Source organism: Neospora caninum, chromosome X (assembly GCF_000208865.1).
Source record: "Neospora caninum Liverpool complete genome, chromosome X".
NCBI classification, from domain to species: Eukaryota; Apicomplexa; class Conoidasida; order Eucoccidiorida; family Sarcocystidae; genus Neospora; species Neospora caninum.
In genome coordinates, this window is record NC_018396.1 from 3,540,515 (window position 1) to 3,564,849 (window position 24,335).

Sequence of the window (24,335 nt, forward strand, 5' to 3'; positions counted from 1 at the left end):
TATTCGCATCTGTACAGATGAGAAAGTTCCGGTACAGGACACGCGAAAAGGAAGCGCGCGAGAACAGTCGGTCTCCCATGCTTCACTCCCACCGGTACGCGGGTACTTGTTTGCAGGCCTTTTCCTTGGTGGGGTTACGAGAGGCGCGCCCAACAGCCGTACAAAAAAAACTTCAGAATATCTGTTGCCGAGATGACAGAGGCATTGGAGAGTGCTGAAGAACCTCCTTGAGAAGAGGAAGTATGGGGGCAAGGTTAAATGCAAATATATCCACTTTGGGCACCTCAGTTTTCCATCCCGCCACGTGAAAAGTGAGACACCCCTAGGACATGGAGACGGCGTTCTCGACACAACAAAATACGAGTCTCGTATGCTGAAAACCTCTTTAAAATTGACAAAACTGTTGTCTCTTGATCTAGACAGAGCGAAACGACTTTAGATGCGCTCAGGAGAAACAGACCATCACGTGCATATCGATCTATGGCAGCGTATACCTACACACACATGTAGAGCTCCACTCACGCCCCGGTGGCGGATAAATTGACGAGGCCTGACTATTTGCATCGGCGGAAGCGTGAGCATCTGTGTGTAGATGAGGAAGACTATAATTCCAGCTATCGTCTCCTCAGCCCCTCTAGCTGTGTGCCGGCCTCACTCTGGTCACTAATCCAGCGTCAAGGTGGAACAGCACGCAACCTCTTCCAAACGCCAGTGACAGCGAACACACAGTTTCCCCCTCTGTTTTCGTCGCGTCGCCTAAACAAAAAGTCCACCACCTGAAAACGCGATTGCAGCACGAATGCTCGTGTCGTACGTTCAGCAGCAGACGCGGTCCTCACCGTGTGGAACGATATCGTGATAGATGCTCCATCCTCTCAAAAGTGTCTAGGGGAGCCCAAAGAGAGGGCCTCACGACGAGCGCCGCATGTGTCCAGATCAGACGACACAGCGGGCTGCGGATGGCAACGAACTAGCAATGCTGCGCGCCTCTGAGGGTATTGAACCAGTTATCATTAAAGGCCGGCCCTGACGCGTGCGCGCGCACGAGAGAGGAGGCACTTTGCCACAAACAAAGTGGATCATACGGCACCCCCCGGTGCGGCGCTGTCTGAGAAAACGACAAAAAAGAGCCGTCTTGTGCTGCCAGCTCTGAAGCTGGAGTTCTGAACCGTTCGGATTGCATTGAAAAAAAGTCTACACGAGCAGATCAGTCGACGTGCTTCCACACGTGCCCCGACAGATCAAGCCCGCCCAAACAAGACGGGAAAATACTTCCGCAAAGACTAATGAGTGGTGTTAAACAATGGGATGCTGGTGCAATGTTCTGCTTGGACAGGTCTTGAATTGAACCTCGCACCGGCTCCCATGCGAATGTAATCCCCCTGAGGACAAAGCAGGTAAACCCCAAAATCAGTCTGTGCAAAACAGCATCGTTCGCCACACATCCCATATTGACACATCGAGAGGCTGCCGCCGGACGTGACAATGCAGACTGACTACATTGCAAAGTCCATCAACTTGACTGTACAGCACCTGACGCTTCGCCGCCTTCCCTCAGAAAAAAGTGATAAACAAGCATTCTCCAGAATGCAGCTGCGGGCGACACTGGGGTCGTCAGGCTCCTATGCCCTCAGTTGCACATCCAGGATTATTTACGGCACATCGTTGTGGGACAGAGATGCCGCGATGGTGTCAATGATCAACCGATGTCTCCTTGACTAAACTGCTCCACTTGCATTGGCGGCCGCCAGCACGCCTTTGCCTTACAACCATTCTACCCCGGCGGCTTTTCGGTCGGATGCCGAATAATACAAAAGTATATCCCCGCGTTAGTCATCCGCACAGAAGGAAACTACCACGACTTCTTAATGCCGCGGGGTCTCTTTCCCTTCTGTTCCTTTGGGAATGGAGTGGCAACCGAAGACATCGCCAGTTCCGCCGGCGCTCGCAGAAACCTGTCACGAGTCAGATTTAACACCAAGAACTATCGAAACGACTGCGAATCACACATCCAGCGCCATGAGCAGTCTGACTGTCCACAGAATGAAGAATCAAGAATGACTGAGTCCAGGCTTTCCTGCCACACGCCCAGTGGCTCACGGCTGACAACAGCGAATGTGCACGCGCGGCCGTGTGTGCTGCCTCTTTTTTCAGGTGATCCCATCGACATCCGTGTTCCAGCTCCTGTCGTTTAACCGCGAAGATTGGTGCTCACCCTTCGCCCTCAACCACGTATTCCCGCTGAGTACATTTGATGCTACTTCCTTCTTTGGCCTTCCCGAATCTCTGGTAGGTTCGGCAGCACTCAACTAACTCCGTGCGGTGCCTACAGACACGCAAAAGCACTTTCTCTCCGTCTCAAGCGCAGCAGCAAGACGAACGGGGATACCCATCGGTGACGTCGCGACGCCCTGATCTCGTTACCGGCAGGTCGACTTGACCCACCGAAATGATCGCCGCCGAAGCGCAATGCAAATACGTTCAGAAGCCTGTGAACGTAGACGCGCGAGGCAGAAAACAATGGTCGGGCGGGTCAGTCCTGAATGGGATCGCTCCTCGCAGATTTCTCCTCCTTCTCCCGTACTGCCTGGAGTTCTCGTCGCATCTCGAGGACAACACGTGACAGTGCCTCTGGATGCACACCTTGTTCAACAAGCTCCACTAAAATCTGTAGAGTGGTGCTGTCCAAGCCGGTGTTCAATAGCGCAGATATTTCCATCAGAATCTCCATCGTCTCCTGCGGATCGCCGCCATCGTTCCCTCCTCTCACACACTCGATGCATCCGGCTTCTGACGAAGAATTTATCGCCATAGTTGGCAAACACAGTAGGAAATTGGCAAGAATATATATTTGGCGGACACCGTGGCGGCGGCCGATACCGGCGTCCGTGCGGTACACCTACGGGCCAATAGGTTTCCAGTCAGGTCGATGGAAACGACCACCTTGGACTGACGGGGGCTACCTCAGACTCATTACATTAGGACCGAATTCACTATCTGAGCTTCAGCTTCACCGGCCATACAGCAGCACTTAAATCAAACTTTCTTTCGTACCCACCTGCCGGCACCTCAGTGTGCGGCGTGGCAACCTGAAATCGGGGCACAACCAGCGGTGGAATTCCAGGCGAACGACCACCAGTCCTCTCCACGAGACTTTGCTGCACCATAGAGGACACTGGGAAAACAGTCAGTTTCTTTCACTGGAAACTTAGTAAGGCGCAGATTATGTCGAGGGTTATCTGGAGGAACTGCCCAGCGCCTTGCGGTGTCTGCATGCCGCTGCATGTCCGTGCGGCGGGTGTATGCACAGCTGGCGACCAACAAGCAATGCGACATCGCTGCGTGCTGTCGGAACCGCGAAATCTAGAGAATTGCAGCAAGTGCCGTAAGAGAAGGCTGCGAACGAGAACTGGTCCTTGCTGTCCGACTGCTTTCCAAGCCGTTTCTGGAGCAGCAGCAGTCAGGCAAATGGGGCTCTTCCGAGGCTGTCTGGCTGTGCTTGCCAGGACAAGGGTAGCCATGCTGTCAACCTTGCTCCTGGCAATCGGGTTCTTGTCCACCGTGGCTGAAGCGCTCCCTTATAGCCCTGCACTGCAGAATCAGTATGACAGCATATCAGCAGTCAGTCGCGCCGCAATGGTTAATGTAAGTTAAACACACTGTTCTTGCCAAAAAGTGTAACACGCAGACCCGCCCATGCCGTGTCACAGGCACTGGAGGAAACGTTTCTACAAATTCCAGAACAAGAATCTGCCCAGGAAAATGTGGAAAACTGGCTTACCATTGGCCTCTTTCTGTTTATTATCGCTTGCTCTCTCATCTTCGAGATGGCCTTCGACACCACGGAGGAATTCCTGGCACACAGAGGCATGACGCCCCTGCTAAAGATGTTACGTGGGGCCTACAAGGAGCTGACGATTTTGGGCTTCATCTCCCTGACAGTATTCGCCACCGTCCGTCTCGGTCAAATGCAGAAACTCAATGACAAGTATTTGGGCGTGTCAAAAACAGAAGCAGCAGCGCTCCGTGAGGCAGAAGAAGCGGGAGAAAACCTGTCACCACCAACCCACCTGACGGAAGTCTTCGAGGAGATACACATTCTCATTTTTACCATAATGTCCCTATTCATTCTCGCCGCAGCAGCCTTTACCGTAGTTGGCTACCGTCTCCTAAGGAAATACGAGTACATGGACGCCAAGACAGAAACCGACCTCAGAAACGATGTCACACTGTTGCAAACTTCCGGGGATATCAGTGAGCTGCATGTCAACGAGTCACTGACTTACTGGGGCCTTCGTCAAAGATTCTTTCACCCCACGATCCTTATGGTTCCGAGGCCACGAGAGAGAGAGATTGGTTATCCACAGTTTTCGTTCTCGGACTACATCAGCTATTGCTTTGGTGACACACTGGCGGGAATGGTCGAGCTCCCCCCATCCATCCTGATTCTATCATTCCTTATCGTACTACTCCTCCGTCCCGCCCTCGATCTGTCTGGGAGAGAAATCATAGTATTCATGGTTTTGGTGGCATTCGCTCTGCTCGGCATGACGGTGCTCGCAGTGATGTACGTCAGATACGTCAACGAGAAACTGAGGCCGGATTCAGCAAGGCTGCGGGCATTTTTTGGGGAGGCGAGAGCAAGTAGCGATCAGATGCAACAGGCTATTGCCGCCCCCATAGATGACAGGTAATGAAGAGTGAATCCCCTGTCTTGTTCGAGGCGTTCCAGATCATAAATTCCCAGACCCTTGGCAGTCGTGAGGTCCACTTTTCCGTGGCGTAGAGTAGGCGTACAGAGCCGCTCCACCATGTAAGCAAGGCTTCACTGGATGCTCCTTCAGGTTAGCAACCGGGCTGCCACCCTCTTCTCGTTTGGAAGTAAGGTTTCAGACAACCGTTTGCACCGTTAAAAAGCTTGAATGAGCGCAACTGCCCAGAGCCGCTGTACTTCCGCCGTCTTCTCCAGTTGCTTCTCTTCTCACACGCCATTTATACGGCTGTCCTGCTAACACTTGTCATAACGGTGTCCCAAGGATCCGCTTTTGTATGGCTCGACAACTGGTGGTGGTCCTACCCGCTTACGTTTATACCTTTACTGGTTTCGTTGTTCATGTGGGGAAAAGTAAGTGCACGGAAAAACGGGCTCTGTTAAAGGATATTAGCGACATCGACAACTTCAGTTCTTACCCACATACTCCATTACGACCAACGTCGACATGTTGGCTTCATATGATGTGATTCGATCAGTAAGTGACAGCTGCTCAGGCGTCGTGCGAATGTAGTCACACGGACATCCTCTCCCTCAGGTAGAGGCCCGTCAGGACGCGGTAAGCGGCACTAGAAACGCACAGCGAAAGCAGTGTCCTCAAAGGCTAGCAGGCGATCCTCGAGAAAGACCATCGTTATCTGGTCTTTATGATGCACGAGGTAACGCCTTTAGGCGCGTCCATGCACGATGCACACAACCATTGTCGGTGCCTTGTACAGGCAGAGAAAGTAGAACAGGGGAAGAAAGTGCAGCTTCAGCGGATCAATTCGCAATATGATCAGTTACCGAAGGAGGCAAAAAGGTCGATCGAAAGCACTTTCCGCGCTTTGGCATCTTCTCCAGACAAATATCCAACAGCTAGTAAGGATCCACAAAAAGCTGAAAGCTGAAAACAACGCAGTCCACTCTCGTGTTCAGCCGTGCCAGGCGTGGTCACGCGGAAAGATGTGCGGGAGGTTCTACGTTGTCTGAACATTCAGACCGTAAGAAGAAATAGCTCTGCTTTCCAACCAGGGTGGTAACAGCCTCTCCAGGGAATGAAAGACGACGCGAACCTTTTCATGAATGAGTGGTTTGACGCGGTGGACGACACCGGAAGGTGAGCCCGCCAACGACCGAAAGAGGCATTCCGCGTTACACCACCTCTCTTCAGCGGATATATCAACTTTGATAAATTCAAGGCACTCGTCATGCTTTTGGGAAACTTCGGAGTGACGCCGGAAAGGTACCAGGGGTTCCAGGAAAGCCGGCTTCACAAGCTGTTCAGGTCTCTTGACATGGATCAGGACAACAGAATAGTAGGCTCGAATGTGTGTCTGCATCGGTTGTCGACCGTCATTGCTCTTTTGTGCAGTCGAAAGAGGAGCTACGCCAAACTCTCCAAGGGTAAGCCCTTCGCTAATCCAGCCAAGATTAGATATCGTAGCTCCTGTCTGCAGGATTACTCCCCCGGTATCAGAACGAGATGTGGATCTACTCTTCAAGAGAATGTCCAAAATGGGAACCGAGATAACATTCGAAGATCTCCGAAACTGGGCGCAAAAAACGCAAACACGCGTTACCGGTCCGGTTCCGGTATATCGATAGTTTGTTGGACATTGGCGCGACAACCAGAGAATCACGAGTCCCGACAGCCAGCGCATTGTGACAGAATCTTCAGACTGAAAGTCCATGCATATCGTCAGTAAATAAATATCAGCACAGACCTGTCGTTCAAGCTTCTGATAAAAACACCAAGGCTGCGCTCAACCCCATCATACGAATCCAAAGTGCAGTTGATCACCCACTACGGAATTGCTACATAAAAATGAAGTTTGCTATGACACATTGGCTGCCAGCAAAGAAGATGGTACGCACTGGCGTGCATGACAACGAGTCCGTTGCGACAGGCTACTGACACAGTAACATTGCGAACCCTAAACCCTGAGCACACACTGTAGAAAAAGTGCATCGGCGGTCCCACGGAATAGTGCTTGACCTGATTTCACTGCCCGACGGCAGCAATCTGCCCAGCGATTCATTATCGGCCAGTCTCGGTGATGCCCCGTTCTGGCAGCCGTAGAGTGAATGCCACACGCTACTGCGAGAATTACATATACAATTGCAGTGCTTCATGCGACAACGTCCCTGTAAGACCGGCAATAATGCACATGGAGACCTTGCTCCGTAAGCCTCTTCGATACTATCTGTACTGCCTCACGTCACGTCAAAATCCGACACCTCGACGGTTAGTAGCCCCCAGCCTGTATGGCCATCCCCGGAACGTGTCGTCGAGGCCTACACCCACGATTAAAACAGTACTGTCTTCCTGACTAGGAGAATGAACTGCCACGCAAGCTCACAGCCGTGCCCTCCCAAACACGTTTAACGTCAATTTCCACGGCAACTCGTCGTCCATAAGTTACAGAAGTGAACGAAGTCTCCGACGTGCTTGTAGTACGCGTCCTGAGAAGGCCAGCACAGTGAGAGAGAGGCTAATTTACGAAGTCGCCATGTGCCACAAGCTGCCAGTCAGTTTACCCCGAGTGCTGCTGTCGCCGGGATCTCGAACCTGTAGCCACAGAAAAATGTTGGCGGAGGCCTCTGGCCCGTCCCCATTTCGTATCCGGCAGCCTCCTTTGGCTGATACAGTGCAGTCTCGTGCTGAAACCACCATCCACTGAAGAGCCAGTAGGCCCTAGATGTGGATGCCAAAGTGTTAGGACTTACCCCAGATTTCTGCTCGACATCATTGTGATCGGCGTTTCCCACCCACCACACCTGTACGCGCTGCGCTTGCAATTCTTCTACCTCAGCTGCAGTCAGATGTTTCTCCTCGTTCGGGGATTCAGCAGTTCGTGTCTTTCCTCGGACTTTCTCTTTCGCCCGTTTACGTGTTTGTTCCTTCAACCAGTCCGCGTCTGCAGCAGCCGCCGCGTCATGCAGTCTTTGCGAATGGATCCACGGTACCTGCGCCGCCACCCAGGGTAGCTCAAGTCCATCATAGGCAGGAGGCACTATGCAGCCAGACGGGGTGCACAACCCCAAGTTCGTTCTCCTTGTCCTCCCCGCTGTCCACATTTCGACATGCAACACCAGTGAACAATCCCGCCATTTTCTCCCTTCTGAAATGGAAACGCGGTTGCCTGACATCAGATATAGAACAGCACACGGAACATACCTGCCTGTCGAGCTGCCCATGAATAATCAGAATAGGCGTTCTCTTGACCTTCCTCAACTTTTCAACATTAGGGAAGGCGTCAAACCATGGTGATTTGTTAATGTCGTCGAAAAACAAGCGCAGGCCTGCGTACATGATGTCAGCAACAAAGACACATGAGACCGTGCGATAAAGATTGCGAAAGGAGAACCAGCCCAGTCGTCGCAGTGCGCACCCTGACCACCTTCTGGATCTCGCCATGCAGACAGACGAGAACAGTGAGGACCTGTCAATGAACGCCTACACGCAATATCCGTATCGGGCCTCAATGAAGAAAGTTTGTCTTACCGCACGCAACACGGAAAGGAAGGATACTCAGTGTAAGCTTGTTACCTCTGTGCGCTCCGCGTCTAGAAATCTCACCAGATGCGATAGACGAATGCAGGATAACACCACCGACTGGAAAGGTTTTTTCTCGCATCGCCAGGTCGCAACAAGGAGCAGAGCCAACGCTGTGGCCATACTGCGCAAGAGAAAGAGCAAGCAAAATCAACGAAACACATCCATAACATGCGCTCACAAAGCGCCACGCCCACCGGCTCCACCACGATGCCCCCTTCAATACGCACACGACAACCGCACAGACGTAGCGGCGACCAAGGTCTGCCGACAGAAGGTTCTCCTTCCTAGGGAAGCTTCCAAAGCACACCTGCTTTCCCCCGCCTTCAAACCCTGCAGGCGACGACCCACGAAGTGTCGAAACTGCAGAATGTGGACATCGCACCAAGTCCGTAGATCAAACCCTGCGTGTTGGTCTCTGATTCAAACGAAGGAGCGATAGTGAAAGATCAAAAGTGGAGGAGCACGGCAGCAGTCAACTTCAGGGGTGCGTCTGCGCTTTACAACACATATGAGAGATAGAACAGACACGAAACGACTACTGACGCGAGTTTTGTAGGTTCAAGAAATTTGAATCTTCTACAGGGCGAGTGCCCCGAACGATGCTGGGGAGTTTTGCACACCCTGATTTCTTGCCTCTTCTCACCAAAATTAGCTGACGAGGAGGCACGTGCAGCACTTGAGTCGCGTATGTCCAGACTGCTCGGATATTTTTGTACAACGCTTTTTCTGAAGTCTTTCCCCCACTGCAACCGTATCCACTGTAGTCGTACGCCAGCACATTCACTCGGCACCTGAACAGGCAACAACACACACGTCAATGCTCGACTGAGGCAATCGTCTCCTCTCGTGGCAGCAGCCCTCAGGTCCGAATTTGCTTCTCGGGATAAAGCACAAGCTTTTTTTCTCTGGTGTTCTTAACTGTGCCTTCCCTCCAGTCAGACAGAATAACAGGCACAATAGGGAAAGTAGCTCACAGACGATTTGCGAAGCTTTCACACATCTTTCTGTCTCGTGTAGCCGTGAGCCGCCTTGAGGCTGCTGGCAGGTGTTGACGCATGGCCCTTTGCATATTGAATGTATAATGTTTTCTGGACTGCCGACGAAAACCCATTCCCTTCATGTATTCTTCGAGAAAGCCCACACCGGCGGGTCCGAAGCAGTGAAAAGCGGCACAGGCTGAAAGCGATGCACACAGAACACAGCCTTCGTGCCACACAGCTAGACCCTACATGTGCACAAGATTCTCAGTTCCAGAGATGCACTTCCCACCCGCCGCTCACTTGTACGCGAGGCGATAATAGAGGCCAAACATGAAGCCGATGTCTGTACTGTTCCCGTGAGAGAAGACGATGCACGGGAGGCGCTTTGCGCTATCGTGCATCACCTGCTCGTCGCACCCATCTGCTCCCTCAGCCAGCGGCCCCGCCGCTCCGTCCGTCTCGTTCGCTTTGGTCTCTTCTGCATGGATCGCTGAGCCCAGAGGGCCTTGTCCGGTCCCCGTGTCGGAGGTAGGCCTTGTTGAGGAAGACGAAGGAGAGAGAGGATGGTAGATGAAGAGCCCTGCAAGATTGACGTTCCTGCCACACGGAATGGACAGCGTTTTCAAGCGCTCGGGCAGTCCCGTACGCTGCAGTAGTTGCTGCATGCTCTCGCGCTGAAGCTGCTGAGCAGGCGGGTTGTCCGGCTGGGCAGCGGCCGCTCCAGACGCACTGTTGATACTATCAGGCGGGGCCGATTGGGTCTGGCTGGCCGGTCGATGCGATTCAGAAGTCCCATCAAACGTGTACAGCTGGCCGTGCGGTCCAATTGAGTAGCCAGCGGGCTGAGGCGGGTAGAAAGCTAGGCGGCGAACGATGGACGAGCGGCACCCCCTGGAGAAACACGTAGCACGGACGAAGAAAGAAGAGCGGTGTGGACGGGAGAAGTGCATACTGCACGAACATGGAAAAGCAATTCTGAGCCGAGAAGGAACGAACACGGGCGAGGGCAGAGGATCCGATGCTAGTCGCCTGCCCTGTGCGGGGTTCCCGCGACAAGCTCGGACTTCACAATCCCCGTGGACGCCGGACAAAAAAGCAAGGCCGTGCGCCCTCGAGACAAATACCGACATCTTCAGTAAGTTACAGACCCGCCTCAGCTGTACATACACATCCTTGAGTACTGGCGATCCCGCCTCATCATCGGTCTACCTGCAGTCTGCCTGTCTGTGCATAGGCAGATTCGTCAGTGTCGAGACTTACATGGCCGCCAGGCAGCCGAAGATGCACATCGTCGCGCATCTGTTCGGCGCCACGGACTTCTCGGACTCCGCATCTTCCATTTTTCTGCTCCAGAGGCAGACGACCAGTCGACTGTCCGGACAGTCTTAGCGTTGCCTGGTTGCTGAAACGAGAAACCCGCGTGCACCAAGAAACACAGTTTCGCCGGCGTACTGCAGGCCTTTTCCCCTTGCTTCCGTTTAGTTGCACTGGAGGAATCAAGTCCCTGCAATAAGACTGTGCGTGCTCCACCACGGCATGTATAGAACAGCCTTACCGCCGTGTGGTTAGGCAGCAGAACACGTCTGGAGGGGACGAAGTATGACACAGTTGGACGGATGCCGAACTTACGTATTGATGGAGCACGTGTGCACCTTTGACGAGCGAAGAAATAGCAGCGCAACCGACTTCCCTTGGATGCCCATCAAAATACCAGAAGCAGCTGCACAGCCTCCGAGCTGAGGAAGTCGTAGGAGCGCGATCGTTTTCCGCGGGAAAAGCCAAGCGAGGTCAGGATTTAGTCCAGACTCTTCAGAGACACTTCGTTTCATAGGCACCCCGCAAACAACGGGGACGCCACCGTACACACAAAGGGGAGGAGACGTCTACACGAAGGCCGCAGAATGGGAGACCGCCAGCGACGACGGGAACATGCTCAGCAGACGCTGGAACAGCTCTCCACCGGTTTGGGAAAGAGCGACAGAACAACGCGAGCCGCGCACTCGCCACAAGTTTGCCTTGTGGAACGAAACTCTCTGGAACTGGTCCAAATTACACGCTCCCGCACAGCACGCCGTAGCAGCGGCTCCGACGAATGCGCATTGCCGTGGGCCACGCCACATAAAACGCTGGGAGCACAAATGCCGTTTGCCTCCCTGAGAAATGCGTTTGGAACCGCAAAACGACAGAAAACGTTTACAAATCGCCTGCGGCACAGCGCGAGCGACGCTCTCGCCGAGCGACTGCCACGCTTGCCCCCAGGAGACAAGACTACGAACTCAAATATGTTTGACAGTATCTTCGGCACTGCTTTTTCACGAGCAGCGCAGAGATGAAGCGTTGACGGACCACAGAAAGTTGTGCTGTTAGACAAACGTCAGATTAATTAGCAGCAAGGGTGTAGAAAAAGAGGCACAGAGCTATCCGAGTCTAGGAAGCAAGGTCCGGAACGAGAAGCAGTAAGTGGAGACGTGGCAAGCGAAGAGGCCTGGCGGAGAGAGAAATGGGCAAGTGAAGGCTCTTCGACAAGCGCAGGCAAAGCTGTCAAGAAATAGGTTTTTCAATGAAGCATCTGGAGAAAATGTTTGAGGAACGAAGCGTGGCAGCGCATCCAGCGGCAGACAGCAAACTTCGCGAGTTGCGATGCGCGCAAAGATTGGCTCCAAACACGGAAACAAGAACCCCGGCGCATACAGGTGAAGAAGACGATTTGCAAACCAGGGAGTGAAACGTAATAAGCCCTCGCCTACCTTTTCACAGGAAAGTAAAGAAGTGGTTATAATTCCTGAAACCGTGTCGGCTTCGCCCGCCGCCGAATTCAGCCTATAGATCGCTGTCGCGCATGCGCTGGGGCGTTTCAAGGTGCCCCCGAAGCACTTGGCTTCAGCTCCGCCAATTCTTTGGCAATGGAGGTCGAAGAAGAACCACCGGTTTTTGTTCCTTCGGAAGGACGGAGCTCAGCCGATGTTGATCTGTTTGACAGCATATGCCACGTCGGAGCATCAGACTGCTGTCTATGAACCTACGCCGACACTTCGGGCCTTATTTCCTCGCCACGTTGTTTCTGTATTCTCCAGCTGCCCGATTGCTTGCTTTTTTCCTACATCGCTGGCTCGTCTGAATTTGTTTCATCATGCACTTCTAACAAGCGTCATGCGAAGCCACAGTCAAAGCCGCACATTTTTTGCGAAAGATAAGGTCGGTCGCCACGTTTGGCGACTACTAGTCTGCCTTGTCTCAATAACAACAAAAAGGGTTCCTGAACTTCAGCTGAGGATCGATCAACTACACGCAGTGCAATGAGGCTTTGCCTTCCTCTGTGCTTCTCGACACGAATCGAACCGGCGGAAATTTCTCATGGACGCCTCACCTCTGCGACCTAGACGGAGCGAGATGCGCGCCAGCGATGCGTGTTTAGGTGGAACTTTTTCCTTATAGAATACTTTTGACAAGGGGGAAGAAGGAAGTTTTGGGCATCCTGTTGCATCACGGAAAGCGTTGAAAACATGGAAGCGACAAGGTTGGCCAGAAGCACGTCATCAACGCTGAAGGCAGTCTTTGGTATCATCTGCTGGTCCGGTGAATGCCGTTTGCGCACCGGGACACGACAGATGCAGTCAGCAAACAGCCTGCGTCTACAAGCGTGTGTTTACGGGTAGAGAAATACAAAGACAGGGATGTACTTGTTAGCATGCATAGGTCGTGTCGCAAGCGGCTCATTTCTCCGTCGCTTCAGACTAGACTAAAGAAGCTTTGAAGTATGTGTAAGGCTTGTGAGAGTAGGTCTACAGAGAAATTCACGTGTACCCTGGACCACCCCCACTCTATATCACTTGCTTGTACTAGAGGAAGCGTCGCTGGAACACGATGTCTTTTTGTTTTTTCCCCCGAGTGTCTCCAATCCCCATCCCACTCAGAGGGAGAAGGTTGACCTGCTTCTGCCGCGTGGTTTCCTGGTGTCTGTCGCAGCACAAGCAGATAGCATGTGCTCTTTGGACACACGTGTTTTGCTTCCCCGTTCTTACAAAAAGCAAGCGGTTCATCTCAGCAGAACAAGGTGTACAACAAGAATAACATGCTCAGGTGTAGATGTAATTACGGGTCCTAGTTTTTGCAGTATCTACAGGCAGCTATGTACTATTACCACCGTGAGAGTTTTCAAGTCCAGACGCCCAATGTTTTTTCCTCGAAGGTCAGTGATAACATATGATTCTTTGTTTGGGCGCGTCTGAACAATTCCGTATTGTAAAGGATTTCCCGTGGCGCTTGCTATCCCGTAGGACTGGCAGTAAACGTCGTACCTCGTACAAATCTGCGACCTCCAGTTGGGCGACAACCTGATACGACTGGGGGGTGTTCAATCGTACTGGCAAAAAGAAACATGATTGTTTATTCCAGGGTTCAGCGTCGTTTTCACTTTCGCCTGAACTCGCCCCTAGTGTCCCTGTAGAGCACGGCAGGTTGAGATTTCAGGTTAGAACTGTCGCTTGCCATTCTCCTGTGCTGATTGTGAATAGCAAACACGTGCCACGCTAACTTACCGTGGATTGGCTTGCTTGCCAGGGGCCGTTGCAACGATACAACGTGGTATTTCTTCGGTTGATATAGCTCACCCGAAACAGTTTGGGGCCAACCACACGCACCTGCATGAGACACCCTGCGCCTGAGAGCAACAGGTTGTTCTTGTTCCCTCCACTCGTTCTGACTGTCGAGCAACCTAGATTCTTTCTGTTTCTCCGGCAGCGCCTAACCTGGCATCCGTGGTTGGGGCTACACGGAAGGCCATTCGGATGCATTTTCCCTGTCGCGCCCATCGCGTAGAACAGCTTTCTCGGCTCTGGAGGCCATCCTTGGGGAGGCCTCGAAGCCTCAAGAAAACCCAGTTTGGCTGTGTTCTATCCGCATCATCCTTTCCTGCGAGAAAGCCGCCGCGGGCGCCCCAGAAAATCGAGTGCTACCCCAATCTGCACGTGTTTCTCTTCAGCCCAGACCACGTCGGCGTGGTGTCTCGGCTGGCCCCCGCGAGGGCGTCAACGCATGCGCACACTCGAAGCGACGATGCGGCGCCGCGCAAAACCGCCTGCCATCTGTTTCCTTCTTTCGACAGTTTTGCTCAGCCTGGCCAATTTCCTCCGTACTCTTTGATGCCCATTTCGTTCCCCTTTTCGGCATGTGCCAGTCGTGGCGCATGCACGTTCCCTTCCCGTTTGTCCTCGACCGTGTGCGACTTTTTCACGCCTCATCTCAGGACAGCGCATGCGCGGACGACAGCGACTGATCCCGTAGTTGAAAACTCTCTGTTTTGAGCAGAACAGCTTTTCCCCTTGAGCCGAATGGTTCTGTTGAAGGGAAACAAACGGCAAGGAAGAGAGGCGGAAGGACATCTCGGGGGAGAGCGGGCATTTCGTCGCCGTACCTTTGTCTTCTTCCCGGCGACAGGCCACGGCAACGGCGCGGCGAACACGAGAGGGAACAGGTCATCTCGATTCGTTTCCGGTCTACATGCTACGGAGGGGAGTGCTTTATGCATCCGACGTTTCCCTCTGTGTGTTTCCGTGGCTCACGATTCCGGTATGCCCCAATTTCTTCCCCGTGGTCGTGGCGGGCCCCAGTGAGCAGAGTGCGCGTTTGATCGCACGACACAGTTGCGACATCGACGTTCTCTTTCGGATCTCTGCCTTCTTGTCCGTTTTCAGTAACGTGGAGGGCCTTTCTTCCGTCCGCTCACTTCCCTTCTCGTTCGCCTGTGGCATTACGGTGTCCGGTCAAGACCCCTGCTGCCTGGGTTTTCCGAACGGTTCTTGGCCTCCGTACAGCCTATTTACTGTCTGCGATCAACATGTCTTCGCCGCTCCCCCACTGCTTGCACCGTTTTTCCCGGGGCCGAAAACTCCCCGAGGAACTTTCCCGAACCGGTCCCAAAGTGCCAGGAAGCCGGCGTCCCGTTTGCTCCCTGGCTGACTCGCGCTCGCCGGCGGATGGCTGCGTCCCGGAAGCGGCGAGGAGCAGACTCCGCTGTGGCAGCGGCCGCTGCACAGACGGACAAGGGCCAAGGCGCCACGGCGATCCCCCCGCTGCAGGTCGTGCAGAATCTGCCTCGACAGGCGACGCTGGCGCGCACGGAGACAAACTTATTGGTGCATCGCGAGGAGCAAGTGGGGTCGGCCCTGGAGCGCCGCCCAACCTGGCGAACGTCCCGCGGTTTCTACGCGAAAAACAGAGAGGTGGAAACGCCGCGCCCGTCAAAGTGACGGGAGAAAGGCGCCTGCTGGGTTCTCAACTTCGGTTGACTCCGGTCTCTGCGCTTTATCCTCGTGAGGTCGCCGCTCCTGTTCGTACTGCGACTCCCCCCACCTGCCCACCACCTCGGCCTGTCCCTGTTCGCGACCGTTTCTTTTCTTCACTGTCTTCCTTCCCGTCAGCGCCTCTGGTTCTCTCGTCTGCTCCCTTCTTGCCCGCGTCTCCCGCTTCCTCTGGTTCTTCCCCGTGCCTTTCTCTGTGCCCCACGCGGAGTTTCTCTGTTGCCTCGCGCATCCACTTCCTCAACAGTCGAACGCGCTTTCAGACGGTCCTTCACTCCGCAGACCTCGCCCCGCCCTTCCTGCTTCTTCCTCTGTCCTCTCCACGGCCGCTTCTCGCCTACCACCATCGTTTCCGCACGCGAAACAAAAAGCGAGGCAGCCGGTTCCACGCGCACCCCCTGCCTCTGCCTCCGCCGCCTCTCTCGCCGCCCCGCTCGGACGCCGCGCACATGTACGTGGGGTCTCCGCTGTCTGCCTCGGCTCTCGCTACAGCGGCCGGTCAGCAGCCGCTTCCCCCGCCTCTGCTCCGGCACTTGCAAGGCCTTTTTCCCGTCTTTCGGGGTTCCGAGTGCGATCCACGGTGCGGCGTTGGACCCTCAGGAGAGGCGTCCGGACTCGCACTGCTTCCGCCGCCGAGTCTGGTGGAGCCTAGACACCTCGAAGACCTCGCGCGGCGCGCGCTGCACGCGCACGGCGAAGAACGGCGAGACGCGTCGGAACCCGCCAAGTATAAAAGCGACGCGCTCTTTTGGAAGGAACTCGCCGAGCGAGTCGAGAAAGTTCGCGACGTTCTGCCGATCGAGTCTCTCGTGAGGCTGCTCACGATTCTCACGCTGCGCAGGACCTCGGGCACAGTTCGGCCCATTCCGCAGGTTTTCCAGGCTTTCGAGTCTCAAGACGACGCGGCGCGCGAAGGCGGGCCGAGCAAGAGCGAGACAGGTTTGACGCTGTCGAACGAGGCGCTCCCGTGTGTGAGGCCTGTGCCTCCGCGTCTGCTGCTCGCCTCGACTCGCGAATTCCTGGAGGACTTGAAGAAGCTGTCGCCGCCTGCCACTGCCGCCTTGGCTGCAACCTTCGCGTGGAGCAACTGCACTAGCTCTGCGCTTCTCTTCGCTCTCATGGAGCGCTGGGCGTGGCAGCCGTCGGGCGAGGCGACGGCCGAGGAACGCCAGGCGCCCGCGCGTGCACCGGGGCAGAAAGACGGCAGGGACGAGGCCGACGAGCAGGCGAAGACATCCCCAGAGGACGGCTTTTCGGAGAAGCATCAAGGCCACCTGGGAGACTTCACGCCAGCAGATTTTGCTCTGTTTGTCGCTTCGCTGGGCCACCTCGCATCTCAGCAGGAGGCGGCCCACGCCAGACACCGGCGCCAGGCTCGGCATGCGCAGGAAATATCGGGGAAACAAATCATGGCCGCGTATCGCGAGCGGCAGCGCAGGCAGCTTGGGAGGAGTTTGGACTCGAAGACAGAGACAGAGACGTGTCACTTTAGTCCGTCCTTCTTCGACGGCTGCTGCCGGTACATGGCCAACCGTGCAGAGGATTTTTCTCTGTTCTCCTTTTCGTCTGCCGCGAGAACTCTGGTAGAGAACCTAGAGATCCGGAGCCTTCTCACAGAGGCGCACGGGAGAAAAAATGTGGACAGCGAGGCCGCAGGCAGTTCTGAAAGCCTGGCCTCCCAGAGACACTCCCTGTCGAGAGCCTCTGTGCCGGCGCTTTCCAGAACACCGGGGCCGCACGTCTCCTGTCCGACTCCGAACTCCGTTGAAAATCTTTCGAAGGCGATTTGCCTTTTCGTTACGTCGTGGGAGAGTGGAGACAAAAAGCATCATGGGAGTCTGGCAAGCAGGGTGGCCGATCTTCTGCTTGTCGCTAGACTCCTCCGTGCAGCCTCACAATGTGAGCTGTATGTACACCTGCATCGTGCGCTTCGATCCGAGGCAGAAGGGAATCAGATGATCGAGAACCGGCAGAAAACAACGCTCGGTCAGCCAACGCCCGATGACAAAACAGACAAAAACGGTCATCAGCCCTCAAGCAGCACAGACGACGTTTGCAAGACTCTTTTGGCACATATAACCCGCGAGCTCGTCCAGGTGCACAACGAACTGGAGGTTCTTCCACTTCTCGAGTCGACCTCAGCAAGCGACGAAAAGGGGAAGATCAGGCGTGGCAAAGATGATTCGGCGACTGAACTCACGGCCCATCCTGGGTTTTCGCCAGAACGAGGATTTTTGACCTTCCGCCCGGAGACTGTGTATGTTCGAAATGAACTGCTGGCGGCTGCGGGGGAGAGTGCGGCGGCTGTCGTCAGACTTTGTCACGCCAAAGTAAGCAACAACGTCCACAGCAGCCAGTTCTCCAGCTCCAGGGCCAAACCCGCCTCTGAAGGATCGCAAGGGGTTTAGGCTAAACCTTAAACCTTTTTCGTTGGTGGTTGCTTTTCTGCATGGGAAGAGACGGGTGGTGTCGTGAACCTGCGTTGGTAAAAGTATCATCTTTGCTTCAGGACGCTGAGCCTGCTGACGTGTTTTCACGCGTTTTCCAGTGCCGGCGCAACATGTTTCGCATGTTTGCGTATGCATATCCACCTAGGTTGTCTAGCCTCTCATTTTCTCACTGGCCTTCCGCTCTCTAGTCAAGTAGGCTGGTTTGGTGAAGAGGGGACCTGGCAAGACTGGACGACTGGGCGGGTCATAAAGGCTCGATATCACCACGTGACCGAACAGCCTGGGTCTGGTTGCCCCATGGAATGTGGAAAGAGCTTTGAGCGTTGTTTTCTCACTCCTTCCTTCCGTGACACGGGGGCTGTGTTCTGATTTTCCGTTTGTGTGTTCAGTCGCTGCTCCGGACAACTGGAGAGGTCGCCGGCGAACCTCCGAGTGCGCGAACGGTGAACGCGGAGGAAACGCCCCCTTCTTCTCGGCTCCCTACCGGTGCTGGACTTGCTGGTGTGAGAAGTTGTGCGCCGGGGCAACCGGTCGAGCGCATGCAACTCGACAGGCTTGGCCAGGTAATTTCGAGCGTTCGCTTGCTCGATCGCCTCAAAATACAGCTGGCGTGCTCCGGCCTGAAAGCTCGAGCTCTCTCTGTGACAAGGTCGGGCCTCCCGTTTTACTCTGTAGAGACGGCTTCCGGCGCGTTGAGACCAGACTCGCCAGTCTGAGCAGAAAAGACGCAGGTCCAAGTGGTCGTGCCTGGGAAAGTCAAGAGAAGATGCTCAGAATGGAAACCCGTGAAGCCACGCCGCGTGCCTCGGCCTGCTTGCCCCATGGACTGTGGAAACAGCTTTGAGCGTTGTTTTCTGGAGCGAATCGGAAGCTAGGTTTTCTTCCGTTTCCTGACACTGTGAATTGAAGCCGACGAGAGACGTTGAAGGAAACGTCGCAAAAAGGCTTTCGAAGGCTGCAGCTGAGCAGGCAGCCCTTTTCGCTCCCCTGTCAAACGCCGTGCATGCAAGCATCCGCGGCTTTTTTTCTGCAGGAGAACAGTGCGCCTGAGCTTTCTTCGCACACGCCTTAGCTCCAGGAGAAAGGTGTGCAGCTGATTTGAAATTCCGATGCCTGTTTGGACTTGTACTTTCCTGTCTTGCGTTTCTGGTTTGGTCGTGCAGGTCAAACCGGAGACCGAACAGTTCGTGGACGCCGTTGATCTCATCCTTCGAGAGCGCGGAGCAGCGGGCGCCCCGACGGAACAGATGGCAGACTTGATGGAGTTGCTGGCCGTCTCCCTCCCCGAGAAGGTGCGTCGCGTGGCCGGGTGCAAAAATACGTCGAGCCGAGCAAACGCCCACGGGAGAGAGGGAAAGAGGGTCTGTCTGTGGTGTGAAGCCCGCCCTCGGTGACTGTCGCGTTTCTTTGCAGAACACTGAAGAGCCTGAAGCGAGGTCCCGCTGGTACCGAGTGGGGTTTGGCGGCAAGGCAGAGAAGCCGAGCCAAGAGAAGTTCTCCTCCCTGCAGGTGAGCGAATCCCTCGGTTTTCGAGGCGGCTGTCGAGCAGACTCGTGAAGGAGAATCCGTGGCCACTTCTAGCGGGAATGGGTCGGTCCCCGTGAGGCAGAACTGTGGACAGGGCGGGGGACTCCCGGTTCACGCGATGGCGGGGGACAGGTGGAGACGCCCGTGAGAGCGAGAAGGCCGCTGTACGCCCCGCGTGGATTTTCGGGCAGGGTGCGGGAGACGCGAGCAGGAAGTGTGCTGCAGCTGTGAGGCAGGAAAGGCGAAAACCGGTCTAACACGTATCCCAGCTCCACACAACCGCCTCTTTTTGCCGCTTATCTTTCGTGTAGAACAGTGCCAGGGCTCACCGCGCGCAGGCGGTTTCAGTTTCGAGCAGACGCAGCGGAAGGCGTATGTGTGACCCCTATATAGATGGCTAGAGACGCGATTCACGGCATGCCTCACCCCGGGGGAATCCAGAATCGGTCCCGTAGGTAGCCCGCTTCAAAAAACCAAATGTCTCGAACGGCGGCAGTCACGCGAAGGAAGATTTGGGTGGACGCACGCAGTTGCAAACCTTACACGTTTTCGCGGGCGTCGACGACTCGCCGGCACGTCGGAGCTGCAGTATGACTGTTCGCTTCAGACTGGCGTGGTTTTCTCTTTCTCTGTTCAGGCGTTGAGCGCGGAAATTGTAAGGCGCTACGCGGCCTTGAGTGTCGAACAGAAACGCCGGATAAAGTGCGCGACGAAACAGATTGGCTGGGAGGTGAGGACCAAAGGCGGCATACATATAGATTGCCATACAGCGTCACTTCACCGGAAGTCTTGGCGCTCCAGAACGCGTCATCGGGGAGCCCCGAGTAGACGGGCTCTTTTGGGCGCCGCCACGAAAGCGGTTCTATAAAGACGCAGGGAGGTGCGATGCAGAGGCTTACTTTACGCGGGGCTGACGGTCGTGTTTATCCGTTGTGACCTCACGGCGAGGACGGAGACAGGCGGCGTGTGGCCATGGGAAGGCCCCGATCTTTATCTTTAAGGCTGGAAGCGTGCATCCACAGGTCTGACCAGATGCGCTCAGGAGGCGACGCGTTCCGCATTGCGACGCTGGGTTGTCTCCGGTCTGTTCTCTGTTCTCAGGACCCGTATTTGAATCACTGCTTGGGAAGCTTCACGTCGGCGGTTGCGCGACAACGCTTCGAAGCGACAACTAAGCCTTGAGAATTCCGGGAGAAGGTCGCCACTGCCTGCGCAGCTTCTCGGTGCGGTGCTTGATGCTGCCCGAGTCTCTTCAGCATTCGAAATTGTCCTTCACGACAGATTAGCGCGTTCGCGTCTCCATTTCTGTGCCGTAGCTGACGCGTTTTCCCGCTGAAACATCTAACCCTCAGCGTTTTCGTGTGACTCGCGCTGTTCGCGAACTGGGGCATCTTGAGCTTGACAAATTTGCTGGAGTGTTCGCTGCTCGTGCGGCCGCCAATCAGCGTGCACACAATCGTCGAGCGTGGGCCAGGCCAAAAGCGTCGGGAATGTCCCGGGATATTACCTTCCTGGATGCCAGATCGACGCTTTCTTTTTATCCTGACAAAAACCTCCAGTTCTGCGTGGGGACGACCTCTCAAGGGTCAGCCTAGTCAGGATTTGCAGGCACATGTTTAAAGCACCGTGGAGATAAATTGAAGAGATGAGGGGAAAACCATTCTCGTTGTCTTCACCTTTTCAGCTGTAAAAGAGGAAAACGCCTGTGGAGGCTGTTCGCTTCATGGGGGAGGGGAAGAAAAAGGTTCATCCCTCGTGCTGCGGTAGCTCCGAAATGCAGCGTACAGCGTAGTTACCATGGCACTGCCGCACAGCACCAAATTGTAGAGTGCTACACTCTCTGCATGGAAAGGGAATAGATCACGGGAGACAACAAACAGGTGACCTGCCGCAGTCACGAGACCGTCCAGAACCAGAACTTTCTATAGCCTCGTTGGGGCGCTGGCGTCTCCAGCCTACAACACGGATGCCGAGGCAACGCGGGTACAGTGTGGCGCTCGTCTTGCCCGCTGTGAGGGACCATCCCGGGGAAAACCAAACGTAATAGAAAGTCCTAGCAGCCTTCTACTGCGAGCTGAACGCAGTGGGCAACTCCGTGGAGAGAGGGAAGGAAAAGCAACACAGCGAAGCCGCCAGCACCGCCAGTGAGGGTTACCGTTTCTGCCATGTGCGTACTAGCATCCTTCCAGACATCTGCCCTGTGCGTACTAGCATCCTTCCAGACATCTGCCATGTGCGTACTAGCATCCTTCCAGACAAACGAAGGAGAATTCTAAAATGGGATCGGAGATGCGCACAAGTTTCGCCGAGCCTCGGGTCTGCTCACAAATCGAGCTTTTCCCGGATAAAACGGCAGTGTGCCTCGGCGTTCAGCGCAGATGCCTCTCCGTATTTAACGCTGTGCAGGGCGCGATTTCGGGTAAGGATTTCGCTTTGAATAACTATGTACTGCACGAGTTCTAGCGAACAACAGCGTGGTGTGCGCCACTGCAAAATACATCCCCTAGTATGAGCTACGGTATACGCCGTATCTAGCACTGGATCCACAGATTTCGGAAAGCAAAACATCCTACGGTGTTGAAGAGGAGCATTTTCCGGCGCGGATGGGGAAGTCCGGCGCATGGTTCAAACGTGACGCCCATGGGGCAAATCCCCCCGCGGCCTGACAGCGGCAGATGAAGCAGAACTTGGCAACCGCAAGTATACTAAGTAAGCCAGAGAATCTCTTGGGTTTCGGAGGATGGACTTTTTCAAAAAGCATGCCTTATGTCTCCTCCGGATGTGAACAGGCATTTTGCCCTCTCGCTCTCTGTCGCGTTGTTCTGTCTCGCTTCCTATTTCGTTGTCCAAGGCAGCCCTCACCGAACCACAAAGAGAAAACCCGAAGTCCTCTCTCCTCTCAAGTAACGGCGCGCTTAACCCAGTCGAACTGCTAGAGTGATTCGAATTAGAGGTTCTGACAGTGGCGAGCAGACAGCCAGCAGCCGAAATGCAGGCGCTGGGCTTTTGCATGTGCCACAATTTTTTCTCAACCGCCGCGTTCTGCGCACTGCATGCCGCTGCCTGGCGAGAAAAAAATTCATCTCTTTCGCTGTGTCTGATCTCGAAAGCGGTTTCTGAAAAAGTTTGATTGCAAAACACCATTTGCATGTGTGGCATGGTTCCCTCTCATCTTCTTGCCTCGGTTTTTCTTCCGGACACCCTGTCGACCCCCCAGAAGTCGTTACCCGTGGACTCACGCTGCGCTCGCCAGTTTCCGCGGCGGGGCAGCGACGGTGACGCTGGCTCCAGCCTCTGCTTTTCTTACCTAATCTCCTCCTTACCATTTCCCCTGTAGCCCGCGTGTGGCTTACCGGACGGTTACAGTGTTCAGGAGACTGTACTTTTCCTCCTGGCGGAGCGGAAGTGTCCTCGGCTGCCTCTCTGCCCCACACACGACGCGGCAGAACGTGTGACCACACGGATCGTCGGGGTCGGCCTCTTGGCGTGTCAAAGTGGAATCCTGGTCCAGTTTAACTTCAGATTTTAAAGGGTTCCCTTCTCAAAAAACCCGGTGAAAGTACCCTACTGCAGCGTCTACGTGGCTTCTATATAGCGACGAGTAGGAAGAATGGAGGCGGCGGCAACTGACGCGAACCCAAACTCGCGAAGGAATTCTGCCTCGCAGAAAACGGCCGGATCTGTAGTGTCCCCGTCGAAGACTTCGGAGGGCACTTCAAGCCTTTCGCCGCCCGTGGACTCCCCTCGGTCTCAACGCGCCAGGGGGAGTTCTCCCGTTGCCGCCGACACAGAAGGATCTTGTCAGGCGCGAGAGTCTGAAGGAACAGAGCCGACAGGGCCGCCTTCGCCGTCAAAAGATGCGGTGCGCGACCAGCAGAGGAGCAGAGCGAGCGGCGTCTCCGCAGTTCGGCGCGCGGCGACTCCGGGTAGTGTCAGTGAGGAGCCTCACGGCGAGGCCGGGCGTCAGAGAGAGCGGAAGTCTGAGGAAGCATCTGCGAGTGACGCGCAAGAACAGCCCGTCGCAGAAGACGAAGAGATAGGAGAGCAGGAAGATGGGAGAGACAGTCTCTCGCAACCGGAAGGAGGCTCCGCGGGGGATGTCCTCGTCCCAGGGACCATGGCAGCTAACATTCCACGGGTTCGAGGAAAGCAGGCTTGGAGGGAAAAGGGGGCTGTGCGCAGCTTTGGTCGCTTCTGCAGAGAGGCGGCGAACCGCGCAAAGGGATCGTGGGAGACACAGAAACAAGCGCGCAACGAGCAGAGAGCCATGCGGCAAGCTGAGCGGGAAATGCGCGAGGAGAGGGCGGCGGTGCTGCGACGACGGAGAGAAAAGACTGAAGAGAAAAAGCGACGGAAAGAGGAGAACGAACTCAAGAGCAGCCAGGTACAGGTCATCAAGAACACCTCGAAACTGCGCAAGTGGGGCAAGAAGGCTCGACGAGACCTAGTCAAAATGAGTCCCGAGATGATTCAAAAGTTGTATAATGTTCGCGTGTAGCAAGAAACGAATGGCGCATGCGTGGCGATCCACCAAGTCTTGTGGTCTCCAGCCGACAGGGATCAGCGAAAAAGAATGGAAAGATACATCTGGAGAGATTCAGTCGGCTCCATGGCGACTCGCAGCAGCGCGTTCTGTACGGACACCCAACAGGGTCTGCGAAGCCCAGCTGGAACTTCAACGTCGCAAATTCGAGTCGGGGTCGCGGGAAGGCCGGCGTCGTTGTGTCCGGAATTTTCCCCGGAATTCCTTCTTGTGTTTGGTTGGCG

At 55.0% G+C, this 24,335-nt stretch overlaps 5 protein-coding genes across 5 annotated transcripts; 3 read left to right on the forward strand and 2 right to left on the reverse strand.

Annotated features, from left to right (window-relative positions):
- Positions 1 to 2,533: 2,533 nt before the first annotated feature.
- NCLIV_048940 (UPF0582 protein C13orf37, related) lies at positions 2,534 to 2,812 on the reverse strand (the record flags this gene model as incomplete). Its single annotated transcript, XM_003884446.1, has 1 exon — positions 2,534 to 2,812. One exon carries the CDS (start codon positions 2,810 to 2,812, stop codon positions 2,534 to 2,536), a length of 279 nt encoding a protein of 92 aa, XP_003884495.1.
- Positions 2,813 to 3,827: 1,015 nt separating this feature from the next.
- Positions 3,828 to 6,161, forward strand: NCLIV_048950 (conserved hypothetical protein; the record flags this gene model as incomplete). The annotated part of the gene is made up of 3 exons (XM_003884447.1): positions 3,828 to 4,690; positions 5,925 to 6,069; positions 6,126 to 6,161. The coding sequence occupies 3 exons, from the start codon at positions 3,828 to 3,830 to the stop codon at positions 6,159 to 6,161; spliced, it is 1,044 nt and encodes a 347-aa protein (XP_003884496.1).
- Positions 6,162 to 7,141: 980 nt separating this feature from the next.
- NCLIV_048960 (hypothetical protein) lies at positions 7,142 to 10,632 on the reverse strand (the record flags this gene model as incomplete). Its single annotated transcript, XM_003884448.1, has 6 exons — positions 7,142 to 7,216; positions 7,932 to 8,056; positions 8,334 to 8,433; positions 8,956 to 9,103; positions 9,593 to 10,183; positions 10,553 to 10,632. 6 exons carry the CDS (start codon positions 10,630 to 10,632, stop codon positions 7,142 to 7,144), a joined length of 1,119 nt encoding a protein of 372 aa, XP_003884497.1.
- A 4,496-nt stretch (positions 10,633 to 15,128) lies between these two features.
- Positions 15,129 to 20,750, forward strand: NCLIV_048970 (conserved hypothetical protein; the record flags this gene model as incomplete). The annotated part of the gene is made up of 6 exons (XM_003884449.1): positions 15,129 to 17,921; positions 18,431 to 18,604; positions 19,205 to 19,333; positions 19,455 to 19,550; positions 20,206 to 20,298; positions 20,670 to 20,750. 6 exons carry the CDS (start codon positions 15,129 to 15,131, stop codon positions 20,748 to 20,750), a joined length of 3,366 nt encoding a protein of 1,121 aa, XP_003884498.1.
- Positions 20,751 to 23,178: 2,428 nt separating this feature from the next.
- Positions 23,179 to 24,066, forward strand: NCLIV_048980 (conserved hypothetical protein; the record flags this gene model as incomplete). Its single annotated transcript, XM_003884450.1, has 1 exon — positions 23,179 to 24,066. The coding sequence occupies one exon, from the start codon at positions 23,179 to 23,181 to the stop codon at positions 24,064 to 24,066; it is 888 nt and encodes a 295-aa protein (XP_003884499.1).
- Between the last annotated feature and the right edge of the window lie 269 nt (positions 24,067 to 24,335).